At 48.4% G+C, this 25,998-nt stretch overlaps 1 protein-coding gene across 3 annotated transcripts in view; it reads left to right on the top strand.

The window, feature by feature from the left end:
- The window catches only part of Stn1 (STN1 subunit of CST complex), a 37,211-nt gene extending 13,894 nt beyond the window's left edge, over positions 1-23,317 (top strand). For 2 of the 3 annotated variants that reach the window (XM_075974342.1, XM_075974341.1), the window contains 7 exons: positions 1,653-1,721; positions 9,065-9,232; positions 10,034-10,157; positions 12,297-12,468; positions 15,740-15,862; positions 18,185-18,257; positions 23,051-23,317. In XM_075974342.1, coding sequence (XP_075830457.1) covers positions 1,653-1,721; positions 9,065-9,232; positions 10,034-10,157; positions 12,297-12,468; positions 15,740-15,862; positions 18,185-18,257; positions 23,051-23,208 — 887 coding nt within the window. In that variant the 3' untranslated portion in view covers positions 23,209-23,317. The remainder of the gene's footprint in view (positions 1-1,652; positions 1,722-9,064; positions 9,233-10,033; positions 10,158-12,296; positions 12,469-15,739; positions 15,863-18,184; positions 18,258-23,050) is intronic. The other variant, XM_075974343.1, reaches the window with a different exon arrangement.
- The last annotated feature ends 2,681 nt before the right edge of the window (positions 23,318-25,998 follow it).

Genomic DNA, 25,998 nt, shown 5'->3' with positions numbered 1-25,998 from the left:
AAGATGTAGATACCTGTGCGCCTGTTCTGTCTTTCTCTGTGGAATAATTTACTAGAAGTCATTGCCAAGTCAAAGGGTGTGTGCTCTTAAAAATCTGACGCATACTTCCAGTCTTGCTGTTTTGAAATGGGCTGCTGATGTATAACCCAACTCATAGCCAATGAGGGTATTGGTATTTTCTTATTTGTTTTTGTATTGGGGTTTGAACCCAGAGCCTCATGCATGCCAGGTACGTGATGTACGACTGAGCCATATCCTTACCCTGGATATCAGTGTTTTTAACTGTCAGTTTAGCAGTTGAGAAATTATTTAAACGTGATTTTTTCCATGGCAATTACTGGATTTAGCATACTGACATTTATTTATTTGCCTTGCACGTTTTCCATGCATTGCACATCCCCTTTCTTTGGTTCTACTTCTCTTGTGGTCTTGGTACTTTTCTCACTAGTTGGTAGGAAATCTAGATATTAAAGCAGTAACTGTGAGGGATTGGAAAAGTTGCTATCTGTTATTGGTTTTAGGTCAGCAAATATATCAAGCTTTATTTAATGAGTTACAATTTTCAGATTTTGCTTAGAAAGTCTTTTTTCTCCAGTTCTAAATCCAGAGCTTAAAGACAGTTCCCATATCCACTTCTCACACCTTTCACCTATTTTATGTTAACAGAATGGACTGATTCACTGTACGGATAGCCTAATCTTCTTCCTACATTGATTTAAGCTGACAATAAGACATTTCCTCCTCCTATTCTATGTTGTGTAGGCCTTTACAACAATCTGCTTTTTTCTCTTTGCTTTGATCATGAGGCCCACTTCTCTGTGCTTAGCAACCTATGTTTGGAGTGTCAGAATTCAGGCATGGAGAAGATCCTGCCTTCCCTCAGTAAAGATCTCCAAGTTCCTTTGCAGTCACAAATCCAAGTCTCATGGAAATTGTTTGATTCTTTTTTTCCTTTTGGCATTATAAATAAAATAAACCAGACCAGTTCTATTTTTGTGGCCAGGGTATAATTTTTTTCTGTTATGAAGATAAAGTTGTGTCCTTCTGGGACGAGCTTGATCATCCTCGTACCCCTGTAGAGGCCAGGACCGGGCAGAAGCCTCTGTGGAATGTGAACCACTTTGCCTAGGCAGTGAGCGAGCTAGTAAGAGTAGAGATGACAGAAGGCTGAGCTGGAGTGCCCGTGCCTCCAACCACAGAGCACGGCTACTTTCTTGTTTTAGAGAGAGAGGAGAAAGGCAGGTTATGGATGTGGGCACTCGCTCACTTCCTGAGGATGCACCGCTACCAGACCAGATACGATTCGGCACTGCCATTGTGGTAGGCTGAGGGAAACGCTGACGGTGCTTACAGGGAAGCAGTTCCTACTGGTGTGCAGTGAAAGGTTGCTCCTGACGACAGAGGGAGAGTTTTTGCTTTGTTTTTTTCTTTTTATTAATTACATTTTTCATTTATTTTACATCCTGACCGCAGTTCCTCCCTCCCCCGCCTCTCTCCTCCCTTCCATCCACTCAGAGGTAGAGTTTTTTAAGAGAGTTGCTCCACTAGACTGTTGGAGCTGTCATCTTTCAGGATGGCTGGATGCAATGAGGACATGCGGATTGACCAGCATGCCCAAGTCTCTCACCTACCTGTTGATGCTTCTCTTTCAGTGGATGACGCCACTGGAGTTATAAACTGCACCTGCTGGAAAAGGTCGAGCAGTACTGAGTCTCCACCAGGTAATTAGACTCGCCACATTTCTTTGATTGTCCGAGAAACAAACGATTTTGCTCAAGGGAACTCATCAAACAACTGCCAGTGTTTTCACACTAAGTTACTGATGGATTACATTGTGACCCTGGCGCACTGTCCCCAGAGCTTTGGCTGATGGTTGTGTTGGTGGCCCTGACACACTGTCCCCAGAGCTTTGGCTGGTGGTTGCGTTGGTGGCCCTGACACACTGTCCCCAGAGCTTTGGCTGGTGGTTGCGTTGGTGGCCCTGACACACTGTCCCCAGAGCTTTGGCTGGTGGTTGCGTTGGTGGCCCTGACACACTGTCCCCAGAGCTTTGGCTGGTGGTTGCGTTGGTGGCCCTGACACACTGTCCCCAGAGCTTTGGCTGGTGGTTGCGTTGGTGGCCCTGACACACTGTCCCCAGAGCTTTGGCTGGTGGTTGCGTTGGTGGCCCTGACACACTGTCCCCAGAGCTTTGGCTGATGGTTGTGTTGGTGGCTCTGACACACTGTCCCCAGAGCTTTGGCTGATGGTTGTGTTGGTGGCCCTGACACACTGTCCCCAGAGCTTTGGCTGATGGTTGTGTTGGTGGCCCTGACACACTGTCCCCAGAGCTTTGGCTGGTGGTTGCGTTGGTGGCTCTGACACACTGTCCCCAGAGCTCTGCTGCTCTGGAACCTGGTTCCATAGAGGGAAAGGGCAATTGCTTCTCTCCTACCTTCTTGGCCATAATTTTCTCCTAAGCATAGGGCATGAGACAGGATCCCTGGAATTTCTACAGTGCAGTTTACCTCGAATATTTTGCAAGTCAAGATATTATCGTCTAATGACACATCTGTTCAAAATCCTTGACCAAAGATTTTGAAGATTGTGTCTCCAACATGGTTGCCATGACACAGATTTTCTGAAAACTCCATCATACTCAAACAAGCAGGAATCCAAAGTTTGTGAGGGTGGGGCTAGGATTCCTTTGGAAGTTAATGTAAATCTCAAAATTGTATTCTGAATACATTGACTAACCAGACCATTTGGAATTACATGAATATATTTTTATGATGCTTGGGGTGTGTGTGTGTGTTGCCAGGGTTAAAATCTAGGGCCTTTAAACATGCTGGGCAAATATTCTTGCTATGAATTTATAGACCTGAGCCCTCTTGGGTAATTTTTTTAGGTTTATTTATCTTTTGTGTATGGGTGTTTTACCTGTATGTGTATCTCTGTAGCACATGCATGCAGTGCCTACAGAGGCCAGAAGAGGGTGTTGTGTCCTCTGGAACTAGAGTTACAAAGGACTGTAAGCTACCATGTTGGTGCTTGGAACCCAACCTGGGCCCTCTGCAAGAGCAGAAAGTGCTCTTAACCACTGAGCCATATCTCCGGCCCCTTAAGTAACTCTTAAAGTTCTCTTGCAGAGAACTCATGTTCAGCTCCCAGCACCCATGTGCTGACTCGCAGCCATTCATAATTCCAGTTCCAGGGGATCCAAAGCCCTCTGCTGTTTTCCCCAGGCACCAGGCATGTATGTAATCTATACAAATTCATTCAGGCATTAGGCATTAGTACACATAAGAAAAAAAATTTTTTTTTAATTAGGTTTTTCAAAACAAGATCTGTGTAGCCCTGGCTGTCCTGGAACTCATTATGCAGACCAGGCTGGCCTTGATCCTGGAGATCCACCTGCCTCTGTCTCCCAAGTGCTGGGATTAAAGGTATGCACCACCACCTAGCATAAGATTAAGTTTTAAAAAAATTGAGTTCATAATAACTGAAAAGCATTAGGCAATATTAGTGGTCATTTTCGGCTCTGAGGAGTCGCAGGTACTGACACTCTTCTTTTTTCTGTTTTCTAACGTACACGGAATAGTGGTGTTCGTGTGGGTTTGTCGAGTTTCTCGCTCCAGAGTCTCATCTCCCATGTCTGTTGATCTGTGCTGTATGTTGCAGGAATGTCTAAGCTTATGAGGTTTCCTCTTTGCTTTTGCTGTCCTCTGGCGGAGTCCCAGCATGCCTTCGGCTGTGCTGGCCAATGGCTTTGTTTAGTTGCCCAGGGTCTATTTAGGAATGAACTAGTTTTGTATAACTTTAGCATTCCTCCTTCTCCTGGTCTGAGAACATCTAAGTCCGTGGCTCTGCTTTGCTTGGGAGACATTATAGGTAGACTTAAGGCAAGAGATAAACCTGTAAGACAATCAGATAGTGGGCTTCTTGAACAGTTTAGATTACTTATCTTAGTCTGTGGTTATGCCGACTACTTTTCTAACTGCTGTGACTACATGCCTGACAAGGGGAACGTCTGGGGGGTGGGGCATGTTTTCACTGTGTAGCTCTGGCTGGCCTCAGCTCACTGGATAGGCCAGCTTTAAACTCATAGAGATCCTCTTGTCTCTGCCTTCTCATTGTTAGGATTAAATGTGAGTGCCACCACGCACAGTCTAAAGGAAATATTGTGTTTCAGCACACAGTTTGTCAGGGAAGGCGTGGAGGCGGGTGAATGATGCCCCTGGCCACACTGCATCCGCGGGAAGCATCCTCTCACCAGCTCCTTTCTGTTTGTATTCAGTTGGGGATCCCAGCCCGGGGGATGGTAGAGCTCACATTCAGGGTGGCTTCCTTCATGGGTTAAACCTTTCTGGAGACATCCTCATAGACACACCCAAGGTGTTTTTCTATGGGGATTCTACATCCAGTCTAGTGACGCTGAAGATTAGCCACCACAGTGCTGTTACACAGAATACGCAGGCAGGTAACTTATTACAAACTTTATTTCTCAGTCCTGGAGGTTGGAAATCCAAGGTTAAGTACAGACGGGTCTCATGCCTGGAAGAGGCCGGTCTCCACCTGAAAGATGGCTCCTTGAATGTTGCTTCCTCTGGAGCATTCCCCCAAGGGCAAAAGAACAAAAAGAGAGAAGCCAGCCCCGTGCAGATTACAGTAGTATTGACTCTTCCACACTGCCCTTCTGCTCTGAATAGCCCCCCTTTAGCCACCCCCTGACACTGTTGTATTGTTGCTATGGTCTGAATGAGTGTCTCTCAAAGGTCCATGTAAAGGCTTAGTCCCCAGGGGTGGCAAAAATGGACAATAGTGTAGACATAGAAGAGATGGGAACTAATGTGAGGTCCTAGGTTGTTAGGGACATGGCATCAGAAAGGGTTATGGTACCCTGCCCTAGTCTCTTCTTGCTTCCTGGCTCAGTGTGTGGCTTTCACTGTGACACACTCTCCTGCCATGGCACGCTGCTCTCATCACAAACCATGGAGATGACCCAGCATTTGAACGCCTAAAACTATGAGCCAAATACAGCTCTTTATTCCGTAAACAGTCTGAATCAGTGTCTCATTACCGTGATGGAGTGCTGACCAGTACAGTTTGGGATATAGTTTCTGGGGTAGCAAACCATTCAAACCACTGTAGTGTTAGCAGTCGTTAGCACGTTTACAGCTCCGCTCAGTCTTTAATCAGAAGGTGAATTATCCAGCCACACCTGAGCTTCACGGAGGCTGGGCAGACTTGCTGTAAAGGGCAGATGGTAAATATTTCCTGTTCTGTAGGTATGATCTGCCTCCACTACTCGACACTGCCATTTTAGCACCAAGTGGCCATGGATGATACACGGGCAATCAGGCATGGCTCTGTCCCAATAAAACTCTAAACAGGCTGTAGATTGATTTGGTTTGTAATTTAGACATTGTTTTTGTTTTCTAAATTAACTTTTTTTGGTGGGGGGGAATAGGGTCTCACTATATAGCTGGCCTCAAACTCGCTCTAAACCCTCTGCCTCCCCTGTGTTGGGATCAAAGGTTTGTGCTACCACATCCAGGTTAATTGACTCTTTTTAAAGAAGTGACGTGATCAGGAACACCATGTAATTCTTGCACTTGTAATAGTGATGTTTTGGATCAACAGAGTGGCTGTTAATACTAAACACACCAAGAGGAGGATGCTTTAAAGTTGGGAAGCAGATGAACCATCTTCATTCAAAAGCAAGGATAAAGAAAATGGTAGCTGGGCGGTGGTGGCACACGCCTTTAATTCCAGCATTCGGGAGTCAGAGGCAGGCAGATCTTTGTGAGTTCGAGGCCAGCCTGGTCTATAGAGCAAGTTCTAGGACAGCCAGAGTAAGCGTGCCAGGCAGGAGGCAGCCTAGAAAGGGTCCTTGTCATGCCACACGTAAAGTAGTATTTTTAAATTGCTCCCAGCTCACTCATTCTCTCCTTTAATTTAATTGCCCCAAGTTTAAAAGCTTTCCATTGGAAGGTGGCCAAAAAAGACAATTTTTAAAAACAAAATTTAGTTTGAGTCAAAATTATGTTTCAGTCAATTAATAAAGACTATAACGTGAACTTCTGTGGATGTTACATTGAATGTACCATTTGCACTTAACTTATGAGCAAAGTAAGAAAGCTTGGTCCTCACTATTAGAGAGTTATCTTTGGGATGGAATAGATTACTAAAGAGAAGTTCTGTCAGACTCCAGCCGTCTCATTACAGTCACTAAATTACACACTGGAGCCTTCTTTCATCAATTTGGCTCACTCTTTAAATGAAAGCTGGGCCTCAGATCAACCGCCAGCCTGATGTCAGTGGTGCCGCACGCGCTACTTATAATCCCGTGTGACGTCTGCATATTGGTAGTGAGGTTTATAAATACCCTTAAATGTCAGGGTGAGTAGAAGAGGTCCTGGAGATAGGAACATGGCAATCTTGTGTATTTTCAGAAGAAATCCAGTGAGCCAAACATTGCTTTGCCCCTAGTTTCCGAGGTGTCGGTTGCCGCATGCGCACAGTTCTTTGTGCTCACTGTGATGCTATGGGCCTTGGTCCAACAAGTGTGTTCTAGGGCTGCTACACATTACAGAACCATGACTGTCGAAGCTGCAGTTGGTCAGAAAGCAGAAAATTCCATCAAAAGGTCAAATGAGAGATCACTTCTCTACCGAAACCTTACCAAGACAAACCAGAGCATGGGACTGAACCAGCATTTAACAGATGTCTTTTCAGGTAGGGAGTAATATCTGGAAAGAGTTGGCCATGATTCCTATCCTGCAGCTTACACAGGGAAACTTGAAGAAGACATATTGTATTTTTATCCCAATGAACATGCTATGTTCTTATAAGTCCCAGCTGCTGGGTCCCTGGAAACAGTCGGCAGCAACAAGAGGAGTGGATTCAAAAATCAAGATTTTTTTTTAAACTCTTTTTTTTGTTGTTGTTTTTGTTTTTCGAGACAGGGTGTCTCTGTAGCTTTGGAGCCTGTCCTGGCACTCGCTCTGTAGACCAGTCTGGCCTCAAATTCACAGAGATCCGCCTGCCCCTGCCTCCCGAGTGCTGGGATTAAAGGCGTGCGCCACCATCGCCCGGTGATTTTTTAAACTCTTATGCAACAGAATGAACTCAAATAAATGTTTGAAGCCATGGACAGTATGCGTGATGGGCATCATGCACATAGTCTACTTCAAGTTTACATGAAGCCAACAGTGCAGGCTTATCAGCAACAAAACATACATGAAGTCTATCATCTCGTATAAAAACAGCCAGCTCAGTGTCTGGGACAAACCAGTAACCCCAACATTTGGGAGATAGAGGCAGGAGGATCAAAAGTTCAAACTCACCCTTGCTATGTATCAAGTTCCAGACAAGGGTACATAAGACCCCAATAAAGAAAACATCAAAAACAGTACATGGTTTCTTTTGCTGTTTGTTTTAATTTACTTCTTAGTGGTTTGGTTTTGTTTTGTTTTTAAACAGAGTCTCTTGAAATCCAACTAGTCTTGAATTCACAGCATTGCTGAGCCTGGCCTTGAACTCCTGATCCTCCAGTAGTGCAGGGATCACACCAGACGCCAATACTCCCAGTTCTTTTTGCCCAGTTCTTTACAGAATTGGGCTTTGCTTGGGCTATCCAGGTTGCTATGACAGGTTCACAAGGGAGCTGAGAGCACGCGTGTTTTGCCAGTGACGTGTGTGAATGCAGGGTGAGGTTGTTCTGGCAAACACTGTAAAAAGTCACAGGTTGCAAACTCAGTGGAAGTCCCCAAAGAAAATAATTGTCTAGAGAGCTCTGTTGTCACAAATAGCACAGGAGTCACTTCCTCTGTCCATGGTATGCAAAGTTGAGCCATGCATGACAGCCGCGCGCGTGTGTGTATGTGTCTGTGTGTGTGTCTGTGTGTGTGTCTGTGTGCGTGCGTGTGTACAGCAGTAGACTGCCATTACCCTCATTTCCTTGATTGATTTCATTGAGGAGAGGGGGACATCAGAGTGGAGAAGCAGCATGACCAGGGAGGTGTCACAACAGCTAGGAGCCCAGCAGAGATGCAGGTCAGGCTTCTCTGCCTACAGGTGCTGCCCTCCATGCTGTACCTGCCCCATGCAGATGATACAAATCAAAGTGAAAAGCCACTAAAAGGGCAGAAACATGCAGCTATATAGTGCCATATCATGGCGGGGCTTCTGTTGTATGGAAGACTGAGTAATTCTCTGCACTCAGAAGGCTAAAGCTGGGGTAGAGGGTTCAAGATCATCAGGGGTTGCATAGCAAGGCCACATTTCAAAAACAAAAGCTACAACAAATTGCGGGGTTGGGTAGCTTCTGTTGACGCATGGCTGGGATTACAGCAGACAGACAGAACACTGGGTCTCTACTTAACTGCTCTGATACCCTCTGAGGCAGGCAGCAGGCGATATACAGTGTGACCACAGTCTCCACAGCCACACACTGCACTTCAACCAGCAACCTTCCTTGTTAACTGGCTGTTTATTTCAGACAAGTTGCTTGATGTCTCTGTGGCACAAGTTTTTCTTCTGAAATAGAGCTAGCAGAAGGGAGCAGTTGTGCTGGTGTATTGTACAGTCCGTAGAAGAGAACCTGTACAGCCACAGTTCTGGTGTGCTGGTGTATTATACAGTCTGTAAAGAACACCTGTACACCCTCACGTTCAGGTGTGCTGGTGTATTGTACAGTCTGTAGAAGAGAACCTGTACAGCCACAGTTCAGGTGCGCTGGTGTGTTGTACAGTCTGTAAAGAACACCTGTACACCCTCACGTTCAGGTGTGCTGGTGTATTGTACAGTCTGTAGAAGAACACCTGTACAGCCACACGTTCAAGTGCGCTGGTGTGTTGTACAATCTAGAAGAACACCTGTACACCCTCATGTTCAGGTGTGCTGGTGTATTGTACAGTCTGTAGAAGAACACCTGTACACCCTCATGTTCAGGTGCGCTGGTGTGTTGTACAGTCTGTAGATCACAGCAACTCACCAGGAGACCACACTTACGGGGATCCTGTGTCTGTACCGTGGAGGGACACTTGCTTACACCTTTCTTCTCTTTTTTTGGCCCCAACAGACCCAGCTGCTCCAAGCTCTGCAAGAGAGCTAAACATGACCTCACAGCTTAAGAAACTGCAGGAGACCATTGAGCAGAAAACCAAGATAGAAATTGGGGACGTTATCCGTGTCAGAGGCTCTGTGCGCATGTTCAGAGAACAGCGAGAAATCAGTGCCACCCTTTACTGTAAGCATGGGGAGTTTCTGCCAAGTGAGCTGCTCTTCTGGGTGTGTGCTCTGTGAATGCTTCTTTAGTTCCAAGTCAGACTGGCAAAGATTTACGTCTAGTGGGGAAGTTGTGTTTAGCATGCTGTTTTTAGGAGAGCAGCACTTTTAAATCCTATTTTGAAGAATGTTAATTAGAAGTAAATTGGGAAAGAATGAATTATGGACTCTATAGAGATGGCGAGTTTATCTGGACAGCACCGCCGTTTCTGAAGCACTTTGAAATTCTAAATGTCAGTCCATTAGGGCAGAGTGTTCCAGTTCTTCAAAAGGATGGAAATGTCTTGAACACCATTAAGCCCATTAACTCTAATGAAAATAGCTAATTAGAAATAGTCCCGAATCACCCCCTTTGCACTGTGCTGGCTGGTTTTCAGCGGGAAAATCTCAAAAGCAGCCAGCCATGGGTGACGCACACCTTTAACTCCAGTACCCTGGAGACAGAGGCAGGCAGATCTCCGTGCATTTGAGGCCAGCCTGGTGTACATAATGAGTTACAGGCTAGCCAGGGCTACATACAGAGGCTCTAGCTTAAGTAAATATAAATTTCAAGGACTGGCCATGTATCAGCATAACACAACTCGCTGATGACAGTCCTGTCTCCACCCCAGATGTGCCTGTCACACTGTAGGCATTGACTTCTCTCTTAAGGGATGGCTGGGGCCTGTCCTGCGACTCCAGACTACTGTCCTATGGGTGATTTGGTCGTGGAAGGAAGTGCTCCCAGTGTTCCTTCTGTGGCATCTTGTTCTTGGGTTGGTAGATAAGGTGGACGATCCAGTGTGGAATATTCAGACTGCGAGGATGCTCGAGCTGCCAGTGCTCTACAGGAGAGTGTATGACCAGCCCTTCCGCAGCCCAGCCCTAACGGAGGAAGAACCACAGGAGTAAGTCTCCATGTCCCCACTTGAGAACATGACAGCTACAGGGAAGTCTAGCAGTAGGAGCCGGACCCTGGGGTGACGGCACAGATCCTCAGATACCCACCTGAGTACAGGAGGCTCCAGTCCCCTCTGCTCCAGCTTCCTCTCCTGCAAAGTAGTGGTGACGACAGCACAGAGGCTGTAGGGTGTGAAGGACACAAGGGTGTTATAATTAGACTTACTATAGGAATAGGGGGAGCCCGGACACAAGGGTGTTATAATTAGACTTACTATAGGAATAGGGGGAGCCCGGACACAAGGGTGTTATAATTAGACTTACTATAGGAATAGGGGGAGCCCGGACACAAGGGTGATATAATTAGACTTACTATAGGAATAGGGGGAGCCCGGACACAAGGGTGTTATAATTAGACTTACTATAGGAATAGGGGGAGCCCGGATGAATACTGGATGGCAGCTGAAACTTCTCCAAATCAGAGGAAAACTCTAAACTCACAGATCCAAGAAGCTTAGCAAACCCTGAGGTGAGAACCATGGAGAAAACTGCACCAAGGGTTTTCACAGTCAAAATACTGTGCCACAGGGGACCACGACCCCATCCTGCAGCTCCCATCATAAAGCAACAACATGCCACGGGGACCACGACCCCGATCCTGCAGCTCCCACTATAAGACAACAACAACAGAAAGAACAGCATTGTTATCAACCAGAACAGATCTTATTCCTGCATAGTACATTAAACAAACAAAGCCTGGGAGGAATATGAATATACAGGCATTGGCTAAAATATGAGATGAGATAAAGAAAATCCCTTCTCAGTGGCCTCCCAGCGCCTTCAGCTGGGAGGACAGAATGAGGAGGTGTCTTTCTTAGTGTTACTTTTCTGTGATGAAACACCATGAGGAAAGTAGTTGGGGAGGAAAGGGTTTATTTAGCTTACACTTACACATCACTGTTCATCATCAGAGGAGTCAGGACAGGAACTCCAGAAAGAGGGCAGGAATCTGAAGGCAGGAGCTGATGCAGAGGCCATGGAGGAGTGCTGCTTACTGGCTTGCTCTCCATAGCTTGCTCGTTCTTCTTTCTTATAGAACCCAGGACCACCATCCCAGGAGTGGCCCCACCCACAGTGAGCGGGCCTTCCTCCATTAGCCACTAATTAAGAAAATACTCGACAAGCTCGTCTGCAGCACACTCTTCTGAGGCATTTTCCCAACTGAGGTCTTCTCCTTAAATGACTACAGCTTGTGTCAAGTTGATGTAAAACTAGCCAGCTCAGGAAGATACTTTTTGTTGGGTTGGGGGCAGAGGCGCTAGAGAAACAGCTCAGTGGGTAAATTGCGTGTTCCCCAAGTGTGAGGACTTGAGCTCAGATGTCAGCCCTATATTAAAATCTGGGCAGAGACAGGAGGATCACTGGGACTTGCTGCCCATTTCTTTACCTCTAAATTCAATGAGATCTGGTCTCACGGGACTGATGTGGAGAGTAATAAAACGGGGCACCCGGTGTCGCCCTCTGACCTCTGCGTGCACACAACACACACACACCGCACACACATGCACCCTCACGCACACATATCCATCACACACATTCTTCTTTTGCCGTGCTAGAGAATGAACCAGGACCAAACTCATGCTAGGCAAGTGCTCTACCTCTAAGCTGCACCCCCCGCCCTCTCTTTAGTTTTTTAAACATATAAATATATTACTTATACAATAAGCCGTACTTTCAAGCAATCCAAACAGTAGATGTTTATCGCACAGAAAGTGGAAGCTGTCTCCAAGCACCCCTACCCAGAGGTCACCAGTGTTCCTAGGTTGCCATGGTTCCCTTATGTGCCTTTATTCTGTGCATCCACAGCATGAACATCACTTATTTAGTGGGATTTCTCCCTCTCACAAAATGGTCGCCCCTCCATGCTGTTCTTGACCTGTTTTTATAATGTGTCATGAATGTCTGTCAATGCATACAGTTCCATCATAGCTTTCCCTTTTTGTAAACAAACAACCCCCCAAAACAACAACAGCGGAAAACAAGCACCAGTGTAGAATGGCGTCTCCTAGATTCTGGTTTTATGCACACCGAAAGGAACCTGAGGTGACGATGGTTTCTACAAGGCATTTTAAATTTTACCCCTGCAGCAAGACAGGCACTTTGGATCTCGCCGGCCTCACATCTTTGTTGAGTGAGAAAATCAAAGAATTCCTCCAGGAGAAGAAAGTGCAAACCTTCTACCAGCAGGACTTGGAAATGGTGGAGTCCTTGCAGTCCCTGGCCAGCCAGCCTGTGGTTCACAGCACCTGCTCGGACGAAGTAAGTGCGGCGTGCTTATGAGGGCCTCGGTCCCCACGCCTGCAGCTGAAGGGTGAGGGATGTGTGACTGGTGGGAGACACGCGGGGTGGGCTGCCAAAGCAGATGTCACGGTTCTAGCGTGCGCCTTCCTATTCTAAAGTCACTGAGCACTAGGAATTCAAAATGTGGCTGGGCCTGCCCTCGTCCGCTCTTCACTTAATCACATTGCTCTTATGTCTGAGCAGAGAATAATAGCAGACTTAGGTCATGGCACCTCGTTGCCAGTGCTCGCTGAGATGGGCATTTAATCTCTGAGCAAGTAAATGAGGGTAAAGAAGTAAGAGGAGAGAATCATCCTCCCTCCAAGATGACGATTGGCCAGCAAGATAGTACCTGAACCACGGTTTTTAATGGCTTCGTCTTTTCCATGAAAAGGTCAGTCTGTCTGTTGTAGGAATTCAGATAAAGGCCAAGGTGTATTCATGTTTATAACTGAAAAGTTCAAAGAATTTTCCTGTTGCTCTTGGTGACGCCTCCATCCAGTCTTGTGTTCCTTGTATTCCAGACTGGTTTGTTGTTCGGTTTTCTATGTTATATGAAATCAAGACTTACTAGGAATTGCAGGTTTAGGCTTTTCCTTGTCCTGCTGTTCTTGGGTTTGATGCTGTTGGGTGTGACTCACGTATTTACTTTTAATTGCATAATCTCAGCTCACGGACCATCTCCCGGCCTCCTCCTCCTCTCTGACTGCCACGTGCCCCTCTCTTTCTTCCCAGAGCTGTATTTGAATGTTGCTTGTGCTTCAGTGTGTGTGATGTCACTGCACTTGTCCTCTCTGCCCTCCGCCAGTTACATTGTGTCTGTGATGTCACTGGCCCATAGTGTTTGTCCCCGTTTGTCTACCGGAACGTAAGGCCTGTGAGAGTAGAGGTCGTCTGTCTTATTCTTTGCCCTCTCCATGACCTCCAACAGGACTGGAGAGGGCAGACTCTAGTCAAGGAATGATGGTTATTTTAAATCCAGATGGTCCCAGAAAGCGACAAGTGTGTTTCCCTCCCACCTCTCTCCCGCCCTGTTCCTGGTCTCCAGGACAAGCACCGTCTTAGTCTCCTGAGCATGTCCCTGGCCTTGTGATGAGCTTATATTGACAGTGGTAATTGCATCCCTTCTTTTTTTACCCAAATGGGAACGCACTTTGGTTTTCTTCAGGAGACTGAGGTTTTCAGTGAGCAATGCATCTTTCTTTGCTTTCCTGGTAGGACATAGACTTTGCCACCATCTAAAAGCTATCATTACCTGTGCCCAAGTATGAGTTCACACACGTACTCTCTATTCTGCCGCTGTCCTGACATTTTCCAGGCTCCTCCCATCACCAGCCAGGCTGCGCTGGGTGTCCTGACTTACTCTGCATGCTGCTGGTGGAACAGGTACCACCCCGGCTCCTTCCTGACCCTTGCTTCTCGGATTTGTTTCCACAACTAATTACCTGTTCCTGGCAACAGTCTGTGCCCAGTGACCCAGGGTCTCATACACAGACATGAGGGGTAGTGTTTCAGGAAGCGCTCAGGTGGAGAAGGTCAAGGCTGGGAGCTTTGTTCTTGGCCAGGGTTGCCGCAGCTCGCCAGCTGTCCTCCCTCCATTGGCTGGCTTTCCATTGTATCATTTGGAAGACCCTCCTAGGGCTTCTGATGGCTCTCAGTGTGTTTGCCAGTACCTCCCTCCGGCCCTGTCTTCTCTCCCCTTTTCCTTTTAAAACATCTTTCAAACTGTGTGTGTGTGTGCGCACGCGTGTGCACTTGTGCACATGCCACAGTGAGAGTGTAGAGACCTGAGGACAACCTGTAAGACTCCATTCTATCCTTCTGCCCTCTGGGGCCCAAGGACCGAGCTCCTATTGTGAGACTCAGCAGCAGGTGCTTTCACTTGGAGGCAAGCGCCTTTCCCGGCTCAGCATCTCCGTTTTCTTTTGAGACATGTTCTTGTTCTGTGGTCTAGGCTGACCTGGAACTTGCTGTATAACTCAGGCTAGCCTCAAGTTCATGGTCCTTCTGCATGAGCCTCTTGTGTTCCAGGACTTCACAAGGGTGCCCCCGTCCCATGCCCACTATGAGGAAACATTAATAAGTAGTGAAGGCCACCCACCTTCATGTGAAGCCACATGGCTGCAGTGAACTAGAACGACCTGAGGACTCCCCCTGTCAGAATGTTTTATGGGGGAATTCTGGTGTAGCATCTTTTTAAAGCTTAGAGAAGACAGTTGTACCTGTCCAGTGCTGTTTAGAAAGAAACGAATCCGGTGCTGTATTTGTTTTTCTTTGCAAACGATTTCTTTCATCAATAATGAATCAGTCGGTCAGATTGCACTGCTTGGGAGATCAGTGTCACTCAGCTGAATTCCATCTAATAGCACCCTGGGAGACTGCAGATGCTCGCAGCGGCGCAGAAACCCGAGAGCCTTGGGCACTCCATTATCACTCTCGAAAGCTCAATTCCCTTTCTTTCTCTTTCTTTCTTCTGATGTATTTTTTTTTCTAACATTACCCTTCTTAGCAAATCCAGACACATGATAAGCAGATCTTGCAAAGCCATTGTGTCTCCGACAGCTGGATGGATGCAGAGTTTGTTTGGGAGCGCAGACTATATATATTTCAGGAAGCCGCCCAGTTCCTGCAGGGCCTGAGCCCCATCTCACTGCTTCAGTCTGTGAGCAATTTTGGTTTCCTGAATCATGCCTGTCTGTCATTGTTCTTTTGAAAATGACAAGCAAAACACAGACCTCAGTCCAGGAAGCTGTTGGTGTTTCAGAGGAGACCTCCCACCCCCACCCCAGGCCCTGCTCTCAGGACTGTGGCCTTTAAGCACATCCTGAGGTCACGTGAGGCAAGTGTCTTGGAAAGGATGTTTCCCATATTGTTTGCAGTGACTGAAGCTGAGTCTGCTCCTCTCTGTCAGAGCTGCGACTACTTTTGCTCTCCCAGGCCCGTGAGCCCTCTTCCCCCTCACCTAGCCTTCCAGAGGAGGGAGCTGGTGCCCGTGGGGAAGACTGCCCAGCAATGTGAAGACAAAGCTGTGACTAAATCAAAGCCAAAGCACACAACAGTTCTCAAGTGGGCCCCTCCAGAACAGACTTCCGGCTGTGCCTAAACGCTGGCCTGCTCAGCTGAGACAGGCCTCAAATGTGCTGACTCAGCACAAAACAAGCCTGTTGGGTGAATTCATAAACCAGTCAGTCTGGGGAGTTAGTCGTAGGTGATGAAAGATGAAACTTACTTCTCTTTCTTCCCTGTGCAGGTGGAATCAAAGACCAGCACCACTTCCGGTACAGTCCACAGTGTGTTTAAGAATGCTCTACAGCTGCTGGGGGACAAGGGATTCGTGTTCCAGAGAGATGGCGGCTCTCTGAAGCCCTACTACGTAAGAGACTTGCAGCCCATGTCCCCTCCGTAGCTAGCATTACGAACACTTGTTTCTAAAATAATCTTCAGGAGGTGTGTAAGTCAGAAGCACAGGTTAGCTCTTATCTTCTCACAATCTAACTCTTCTCAGCACTGGTTTTGTGAAACAGGCTTGCTCTGTAGCCCAGGCTGGCCCAGGCTGGCCCAGGCTGGCCTTGAACTCATAGCCTTCTACCTCTACTTCTCCAGTACTGAGATAGTAGGCATGTGCCACTGTACCTGATCCATGCAGCCTCTTGAAACCTAATATCCTTCTAAGTTATAAGTATGTTCCTATGGCTTTTTCTTTTTAAAAAATAGCAATCTTCTTCCAAGTCAGAAATCCTCATCCTCAGCATCACTGGACCAGATGGGAGTCAGGGACCGTTCTGCGCAATGTAGATTGTTGCCAGCATCCCTGGCCTCACCCACTGAGCGCCACAGCGTCTCCCGTGTTGAGACAAAGGCATTACAACTCTCCCACTGCTGGAAATAACACTCTGTGCTTTGGGACCCATGCTCTGTCCCCATCACCTTTGCACGTCAGGACCTGTGAATCGGCCTCATTCTTCCTGGCTGTATGAGTATTTACCAGAACTTTCTAGTCATTGTTTTGTGTCACACACTACGGAGTGGTGATTTTTGTTGTCACAAATAGTGCTGCCCGCTCTATCTACTTAGCCATCTCTGTGGATTCGTGTTAGTATTTCCAAGACCTCCTCAGGAAGGAGTGTTTCGGGAGTGAAGAACATGTAGTCAAGCTTTCAGGTAGCCCTACCAGTCAGCCCCCTGCAGGCCTTGCCCCTCCCCACAAAATACTGGCATGGTTGCTGTTGGCCTCATTCTTTTCAAGTTAAAAGTCTGCCTCTTGCTACCTGTATCTATGTTGGAGGCATAAGCGGAGACGAGGCCTCCTGGAGCTACCTGTGTCCCCTGCAGAGGTGGCTGAAGGGGACCGTGAATCTCCTGGAGACAGGCTGGTGGTGGCCTCACGGCTTTCAGACTCACCAGTGGGTTCTTCAGTGGGGCATTTCCTCTTTGGAGAGGTAACTTGTGGGAGAGACAGTCCTGTATAACACCAGTGCTATCCACCTGTCCAGGGATGGGAGGGCACAGTAGGACATGGCAGCCATTGTCAAGCCAAGCAGGGCCACTCAGCTGGAGTCCTCTTGTTCCTCCTTGCTCTCTGGGTTGGCCTCTCCATGGGTCTGTAGGCTTAATCCTCCCTATGAAGCAGCGACAGCCACTGCAGCCAGCTGCCCAGGGCGAGGTGTGGCAGGGCCGGGCCGTTCCTCCTCTGACTCACCGTGAGCTGGAAGGGGTAGTCAGACAAGAATACATGCCATGCCCCCTTCTGTGGCTGACCCCTCCCCTTCCACTTACGCCTGATTTGTGGGTTTCCTTTCTCCTGAGGCCCTGCTGGACATAGTTATCATAGCAATGCCAACCCTTCTGTTTGCATTAAGTTAAAAGTCATCGAGTGCCCTGCTCTGGAAGTCAGGTCTCAGGCGTTTGTGGGCTGTCGCTACCACACGGTTCTTCAGTGATTACAGGCGTAGACTCTTCCTTCTTCCTCTCCCCTTTATATGCTTTGTTTCTTTCCTTCCTTTCCCTCCCCTCTTTCCCCTTTCCCTCCACTTCTTTCTCTGTCTTCTCCCTCTCTCCCCCTCTTTTCCTTTGTCTCACCTCCTTCTCTTTCCTTTCTTCCCTTCTGTCCTCCTCTTTCCTCCCCTGGCTCTGCTGTTACTGTGTTTATTGCTGGACCTGAGCGAGTAACCTGCTGCTCGTTGAAAAGGAAGCATGCCTGTGTCTTGCCTGTGAGGGCGGAGGCTATTCCAGTAGGTAAACTAGGTTCTCTACCTTGCTAGCTTTCTCATGCCCATTTCTTCTTTAAGTCTTCTTTGTTCTTAGAAGAAGAGAAACTAAAGAAATACAAGACAGGTGTGGGAGTGGAGAGGAAGGAGTGGGAGGATGAAGGCAGAGGCTTGGAGCACTTGTGCACTTCAGACATTCTACACGAAAAGAGAACTGTTGTGAGTGGTTTCAGGTGTGGAACAAGAAAGCCGCCCCTTCAAGGCACAGAGCATCAGTTTTCTTTTACCTTCGGGCCCGGTGAACCGGCTCCTGGGAGTGAACCAGATTCTTAGGGACAGAGCTGAATGGCCCAAGTCCAACATCCGAATCACCTCTGGGGAAGGGCAGGTGATTGCCATGGGATCTGCAGAACCACCCCACGTGCTGGTTTGAATTCCAAGGGACACACTGCTATGTTCTCAAACCACATTTTCTCTCTGGACTCTAGGTAACCAGCAAGGACAAAGACCTGCACCAAAAGATCTACCAGATCGTTAAGGAAGAGTGCCAGAAACCAAATCGTAAGTAGGCCGAGGTCCAGGTGATGATGAGATGCATCCAGGGTTCCCTCCCCCAGAAGAGGACGGGATCAGGATGTTCCCATTCCTGACTCAGGGAGGAGACAACCAGGGTTCCTATCCGCTCCGAGCTCAGTTTCCTCTTCTTTAACACACGCTCTACCCAAATAGTTCCTTGGACTTTGGCTGGATGGAGAAGTCAGCATTGGAGCTCCCTCCGTTAAACACCCCTGGGGCTCCTGATCCTGTAGAGGACAAGCTGGGGCTGTTAGATGAGGCCCCCCAGGGATTTCCGAAGCACTGAAGTGCACCGCCATGCTCAGCTCTGAGATGTGCTCTTTCCTAGTCCCATCTTCAGTTGCATTGTTTGGTACCCGGGCTTACCACTGCCTTTGAATGTAAACGTGACATTTTCCCTCATTTCAAATATCAAGGCCTTCTAGTGTAAGGTGGACTGGTTCTAGACAGCCTGGCTCATGAATAATGAAATTCAGTCGTCTTGGAAACTGATGAGTTGTAATTGAACCGGGTTGGAAAGTGGTCTGCTTTTGTGGGGTAAGGTCAGCCTCTAGTGGCCGGACACTCACACTGCAGCTACTGTGACAGCACAGGTTCCATTTCACGCTAGTTACAAAGAAAAGGGAGGTCTTCCCTCCAGTCTGCGCGCCCTGGTCAGTCGTCAAGGTGACCTTTCAGAGCCTACCCTGCAAACACGTGCCAATAACAAACACTTCTGTCAACAAGATCCTGAAGCAGGAAGGGCTGTTAGCCCCAGGTCGCCTATCACCCCCTTCAGGCCCAGACAGACAGGTTGAGTCACCAGGTAGAATGAGTGGGTCAGATCATCCGCCCTGCTGTTTAGGACCCAGTGACATCAGAACCCAATGTGGTGTGACAACCGGTCTTTAAAAAACAAACAAACAGGAAAAGGGGATCTGGGGAGAGGAGAAGTCTCAGCTTGTAAGAACACTGGCTGCTCTTCCAGAGGTCCCAGATTCAATTCCCAGCACCCACATGGCAGCTCACAACTGTGTAACTCCAGTTCCAGGAGATCTGATGCACTCACAGAGACATGTATGCAGGCAAAACATCAGTGCACTTAAAATGTAAATATTTAAAACAAAAAAAACTCAACACAACCTCTTAACACAACCTCTTATTTTAGTAAATGAATGTTGTTTGGTTTATTCAGAATAATAATAAAAGCGCCTTAAGCAGGCCTGATAATATGGACCTGTAACCCCAACACTGAGAAGGCTAGACACACACTCTCCTTTCCCTCTCCTTCTTCTTCTTCCCTCCCCCCAGTGTGTGAGTGAGTGTGTGTGTGTGTGTGTGTGTGTGTGTGTGTGTGTGTGTGTGTGCATGCATGCATGGAAGCCAAAGAAAGACTTTAGGTGCCCCCACTCCCCCCCACAGTGCTGAATTACGGTCTCCTGCCCCCATTCCCTCTCTCCCCATACACACAGTGCTGGGTTACGGTCTCCTGTCCCCATCCCCACTCTCCCCATACACACAGTGCTGGGTTACAGTCTCCTGCCCCCATTCCCTCTCTCCCCATACACACAGTGCTGGGTTACGGTCTCCTGTCCCCATCCCCACTCTCCCCATACACACAGTGCTGGGTTACAGTCTCCTGCCCCCATCCCCACCCTCCACACACACACAGTGCTGGGTTACAGTCTCCTGTCCCCATCCCCTCTCTCCCCATACACACAGTGCTGGGTTATGGTCTCCTGTCCCCATCCCCACTCTCCGTGCACACTCACACACACAGTGCTGGGTTATGGTCTCCTGTCCCCATCCCCTCTCTCCCCATACACACAGTGCTGGGTTACAGTCTCCTGTCCCCATCCCCTCTCTCCCCACACACAGTGCTGGGTTATGGTCTCCTGTCCCCATACCCACTCTCCGTGCACGCTCACACACAGTGCTGGATTTACAGGCTCACGTGCAGCCACACATGATTCTACCCGGTGTTGGAGAGTTGACATAAGTTTGTCCTTATGCTTCTCAAACAAGCTGTCTCTCCAGCCCCCCTGGAGAAAGGATTTAAGGAGATGCTGTGGTCCCAAGATGTCATCCCTCCACTCTGAATCGAGGCCCCTCGGTCTTAGGTTGATGTGCATTGGGACTGAAGAATTTATAGCTTGGCACCTGTAAAGTAAATGAAAGGGGTTCACGCTTCCTTCCTTGGGAGAACCTATAGCCTGGGGACCAGAGGCGCTGTAAGAACAAGTTTGCCTGGAAAGACAGCTCAGTGGGTAGAAGTGCTCACTGCGGAAGGCTGACAGTCAGAGTTCAGATCCTGGAACCTACAAAAAAGCTGGGCTCAGTGCTACATGTTTGTATCCTAGAACCCCCTATAGCAAACTGGGGGGCAGAGTTGGGAGCCTGTCCAGGGAGCCTGTGGGCCAGCTAGCCTGGAATATACACTACAATGGCAGAAACCGACTCCCAAATTCATGTGTGTGCCATGGCACGTGCGTGCACACACACGCGCACACATACACACATGTGCACACACATGCACGCACACACACACACCAGTAAAATATTTTAAAGAAATTGACAGGTTTTATATACAGTCTGGTCGGCCCTGCCCAGACTAGCGAGTCTATCAGGGTCGATAGACTCTGCCTCTTGGTCCCTTCAGGAGTGAGGAGGACCCTGCAGGTGGTCATGGCAGGCAGGGAAGCAAACCACTAAGAGGTGAGAATGAGAATTCAGTTCAGACATCATCAACCTGGATCAAAGCTCAGGGAGTCTGATGACGGGGGGTTGTTATAGGCATATTTAAACCCAGTGCAATTTGGGAAAAGTTTCCTGGTGTAGTGTAGTCCCCAGTGTGTAAGAAGCATAATTACATGGAAAATAAACCCAGGGTCAAGTTTCTTCCAAAAAGATGGGTTCTAGAGACAGGCTGCCTGTATTAGCTTAAGGACTTAGGGAAGAATCTGGCCTGGTCAGTCATACAGATAGTGTAGAGGTCATTTTGAATATTAGACACCTCTGGTTCTGGTTGTGGCAGTTTAGGAGGGCCCTGGCTGGCTATCCAGATAACATAAGGGTCATTTAGACTATTGGGTATCTCCACTCCTGGTTGTGGCAGCTTAGGGGGGCCCTGTCTATAAGGGTCATTTAGATAACTAACCTGTTCCAACAGATAACACCAATTACTGGGCTGTCAATCACCTCCAATTCCCTGGTTTTTGAGTGGGAAAACAAACTTTATGTCTTTCTCTTTGGAATCCCACATGCTTAATATTTCTGGTTTTCCTGGAGATCTGTGGCCTCAAGGGCATTCATGCTGTGCTCCCAACACACGAGGACCTTTAAGAGGCATAGACCAGTCACCTGGCTCAGGTAACTCCCAGGAACTGAATTCTAGGTTGCATTCTGGTGCAAGACCTCACAGGAACTCTCTTAGTATTGGCTGTGACCACCTGTCTTCCTGTTGTCATAACCTATGGCGCTAAACAGGATTGCTCCTAAATAATAATGTATGCAGATTCTAGAAATCCAAACAGTGCAAAACTGCACAGAGAAGTCAGATACCATCCCTCCTCTACACCAGGCCAGCATCCGTCCAGGGGTGCTCCCTGCACTTGCATCACGAGTAGAAGAGCTAAGTACAAAGCATGCACTTGTTTGTCTCATCTAGACTCACTGGCGGTCTTCAGCCCTTGGAAACACCATGTCCTTTAGTGCAGCTGCTGGTGAATGAGAATTCAGGTCAGACCTCATCAACCTGGATCAATTTTGAGAGTAATGAGTGGGCACACCCACTAGAGGTCGCAATCTTGTTTTTGTTAGCCCAGGACCTTCGACCACGGGAGAACCACAGATTGTCCCTGTCCCACAGCCATTAAATTGTAAGAGAACTGATTCTTGTGGGGGTGCTGTGACTTGCTCAAGGCTGTGAAGCACACGAGGGTCAAAATGCTTCGCCAAGTGCCACCCTGGGACCTGAAGCCTTTGTTACCGTGTGAATGTTCACACCAGGGCTGGGCTCCAAGGGGAGGCTTTCCTTTAGAGATGTGTGTCTCTGACTCAGGATAATGTCAGATGTCTATATGAAGTAAACTGACAAAACATAATGTTAAACATTCTCATTTTTTTATTCTAGTCTGTTTTAGTCTGCTTGGTAGAAAGAAAAAAAAAGAATGCTGGCCATGAAAATAGAATTAATGATCCCTTATGGCTACAAGCCTCAGGAGGAAGGGGGATTTTAGTCCTCAGCTCTCATCACTGTGTACCCAGTGGTCTTAGTTTGGGGTCAAAGGTAAAGGTTTACTAAACTACAGTTGTCACGGATATGACCCAATGGAAGCCAGGAGAGGAGACATGGGCAGGCTGGAGGCAGGAATCCCTTAGCCATGGACTCCGTCAAGTAGGACATCTAAGAAAGACCAACCGAGTTATGAGTGTCTAGAGGTGTTCTCCTGAGCAGTCAGGGGTTCCGCTGTGTGTGTACCAGAGGAAAGGGTTGTCAGGACTGTAAAGCCGTTAGGTCATGGATGTGCAGTTCCTGACTGGAATACTGCACAGCCATTAGGTCATGGGTGTGCAGTTCCTGACTGGAGTCCTTGAAGATCAGAGCGTTGAGAAGTGGGCTGTGTCACTATAGAGACATACGTGTGGAGCCCAGACCTGGTTCTGGCTGTGTGATTACACTGATCGCTGCGCCTCAGCCCTGGATCTCGCCGTGACGCCAGTGCTGGCTCAGGAGGCCTGGAGAGGGATAGCGGAGGGCCTGGCCATCACAATCATGCTGTGTCTCCCCTTACCCGCAGACGTGGAGAAGGGCTGCCATCTGATGCATGTCCTGAACTGCGTGCGCCTGAACCTGCACTGGGACCTGAGCAAGGCTGTGCTGCGACAGGTGCTGGAGCTCCTGGAGGACCAGAGTGACATCGTGAGCACAGGAGCTCAGTACTACACGGCCTTCTGAGCAGAGCTGCAGAGCAAAGATGCTGGCCTTACCCCAGGCTCTCTCACAGCCATTGCACAGGGACTTATGTATATTTAATCTCATAATAAATCCAATCTAGTCACTAGGATGATGGGATTTGACTTCCTTCTACTTGCTGTGTCCCTGAGATATATGGCTTTGATATCAGCCACGACACACACAAACCGTCCTTATCACTTCCTGGCTGGACTGAGTATCACTCAGAACAGAATGGGAGTAAGCAGTACTGCTGGCTCAGTCACTGTGTCTGAACTCAGGGACCCTATCTTGCTGGAGGGACGTCCAGGGTAAAGGCTCCTGCACGCCTGGAACTGGAGAGGCAATGGCCAGGCAGCATTGTTGGAAAGCGTTTTCAGACTCCAGGCTACCAGATACATTCCCACCTGGCTCCCCTGATGTGTTAAAAGCGGACATAGGGGCATAGTCTCCTGGAGTGATTGACACTTGCCTCTGCTTCCTGAGGTTCCACACTGGCAGTGAGGCCTAAGACCTGGGCTGCTAAGGTTTTCAGATCTGCCTTGAACAGGAAAAGCATCTGGGGCATGGCGTGGCCTTTTAATGCTTTCCTTTATGGCTTGAAAGTTGTCTCCGAACATTTGCCTGCACTCTAAGAGGTGCACAGCTAAATGTGTGGTCCCTTGGTGCCCCTGAAGATGGCAGAGGCTGTCAGCTAGCTGTCTGGCTGGTGGTGGTATTTTCAGGATTGCCGCTGAGTGTGCAGGACTTGCCATGCAGACGGAGGCTCGGGATGTGCCCAGACAGGTGACGGAGTCGTGCTTAGGCTCAGAATGACAAGGTAGAGAAAACATCTGAGTTATGTAGTAGGCTTGTTCTAACAGCGAATGGTATGTCCAGCCAGCAGAAATAAAGTATGGAGAAAGAGTTGGAGTTAATTACAGTCATTTCACCGAGGGCACATCTGCCCGAGTCTGCTGTGTTGGCTTTTGACGTAACAGCGTCGGGATGGCTCAGCTGGAAACCCTTCGGGCCCAGGAGCTGCTCCACCCGCTGTGGATGAGTGGTTCTACATCCACAAGCCCGAGTTCACACTGGAGATCCTGTCCTGTCCTGGCCCCTTCCGCCCTCTGTTGACTCCTTCACAGGATGGTATAGACAGCTGCTGTCTTCCCTATGTGTGGAAGGGTCTCGGCTACATAGGATCTGCATGGAGCTCTTCCTCCCGGTCAGCAGCTGTTCCATGCTCAATCCATCTTGATTAGTGGCCTTTCTCAGGCGGGAACCCAGAACTGGGAAGTAAAATGGGTACGGGCTGGATCCAGCAATCCCATGATAATTCCAGGGAAGACCCAAGTAGCCAAGTATGAAAGAAAGCATAAATGCAAGATGCCCATCACTGCCTAAGCTACAATAATTTATATGTGGAGAAGTTAAGTATGGACACAGGATGAAACACTACCTAGCCACTAAAATGATGGCGCAGGCGGCTGCCGTTGCTATGGCGCAGGACTCCCAGATGTGGTGGGAAGAAAATCAAGTGACAGGGCTGTTTGTGTGGTACAACGCCATTGATATAAAACTCCGTGTGCCTTCATGGAGTCGCTAAATGTGTGTAGCGCAGATCTCCACAGACACAGCTCATCAATTCCTCCTAGAACAGTGATTCTCAATCTGTGGGTCACGACCTCTCTGGCAAACCTCTGTCTCCAAAAATATTTACATTACGATTCATAACAGTAGCAAAATTACAGTTATGAAGTAGCAACTAAAATAATGTATGGTTGGGGGTCACCACAACATGAGGAACTGTATTAAAGGCTCACGGCTAATATTAGGAAGGGTGAGACCCACTGCCCTAGAAGCATTTGCTGCACCTTCTCCTTAGTTATCCATCTCCCCCCCCAAGTGCCCGAGACTCAGCCGCAGACCTCGGTTCTAGCTGTCTTGCTCTCCACGGATCCTAACCTCATGGGCTATGTCATTTGCGTTCCAGTTGGCATGGGGTTGGGCCTGTCTGCCGTCCTCACATTCCTGTATCTAGCCTCATACTGGCATCTGCTTAGGTGTCCTGGAGACATCACCAACTTCATGTGTTCAGAGCCAGTCTGTGGATCACGCAGCCCCTGCCTTGCTCCTCAGAGCCCCTGATGCAGAAGCCAGCTCCATTCCCAGATGCTCACATCAAGCCTATCCACATCTTTCTCACAGCCCACACCCAAGCTGTACAGTCACAAATTGTTTTGACTCCTCCAAAATGTTTCTAGAATATACTTCTCACACCCGCTTTCCCCCTTCCTGAGGTATTGCTGTCACCTCCTCTCTGGCCTCTGTCACCGGCTTCATCACGTTCTCAGCACAGCAGCTACAGGGATCCTGTGCGGCTCCCACTCTCCATAGCTTTGGGTCTTTGTGAGGCAGGAGCCTGCGGCATCCCGATGCCATGCCACCCCTCACTGCAGCTCAGACATTATTAGTCTTTCTGGGCCCTGTGCACCAGGTGTGTCCTTGCCTGGGGACAGGCCTCTGCTCTTCTCCTTCAGGTCTTTGTCTGCTTGCCTCAGTGAGGCCTGCCCCAGCCCTCTTGGCTGATCGTAACCAGTTTCTGTTCCCAGCTTTGTTCTGCCAGTCTCCGCCTAACACACTCCAGACGTTTGCCTTCTTTCCCTGTTTATCATCTGTCTCCCCAGCAGAATGCTTTCGGAGACTCGAATTCTCTCCTTTCCTGTGTCCCCGTACCCAGGGCAGCGCCTGGTGCATCTTTCCTAAATCCCACTTTTGTTCATGGCTGGCTGGTTTCCATCTCCTCGTGCC

Source organism: Microtus pennsylvanicus, chromosome 5, assembly GCF_037038515.1.
Source record: "Microtus pennsylvanicus isolate mMicPen1 chromosome 5, mMicPen1.hap1, whole genome shotgun sequence".
Taxonomy (NCBI): domain Eukaryota; kingdom Metazoa; phylum Chordata; class Mammalia; order Rodentia; family Cricetidae; genus Microtus; species Microtus pennsylvanicus.
The sequence above is the reverse complement of the archived record's forward strand: the minus strand, read 5'-3'. Positions and strand labels throughout refer to the sequence as shown.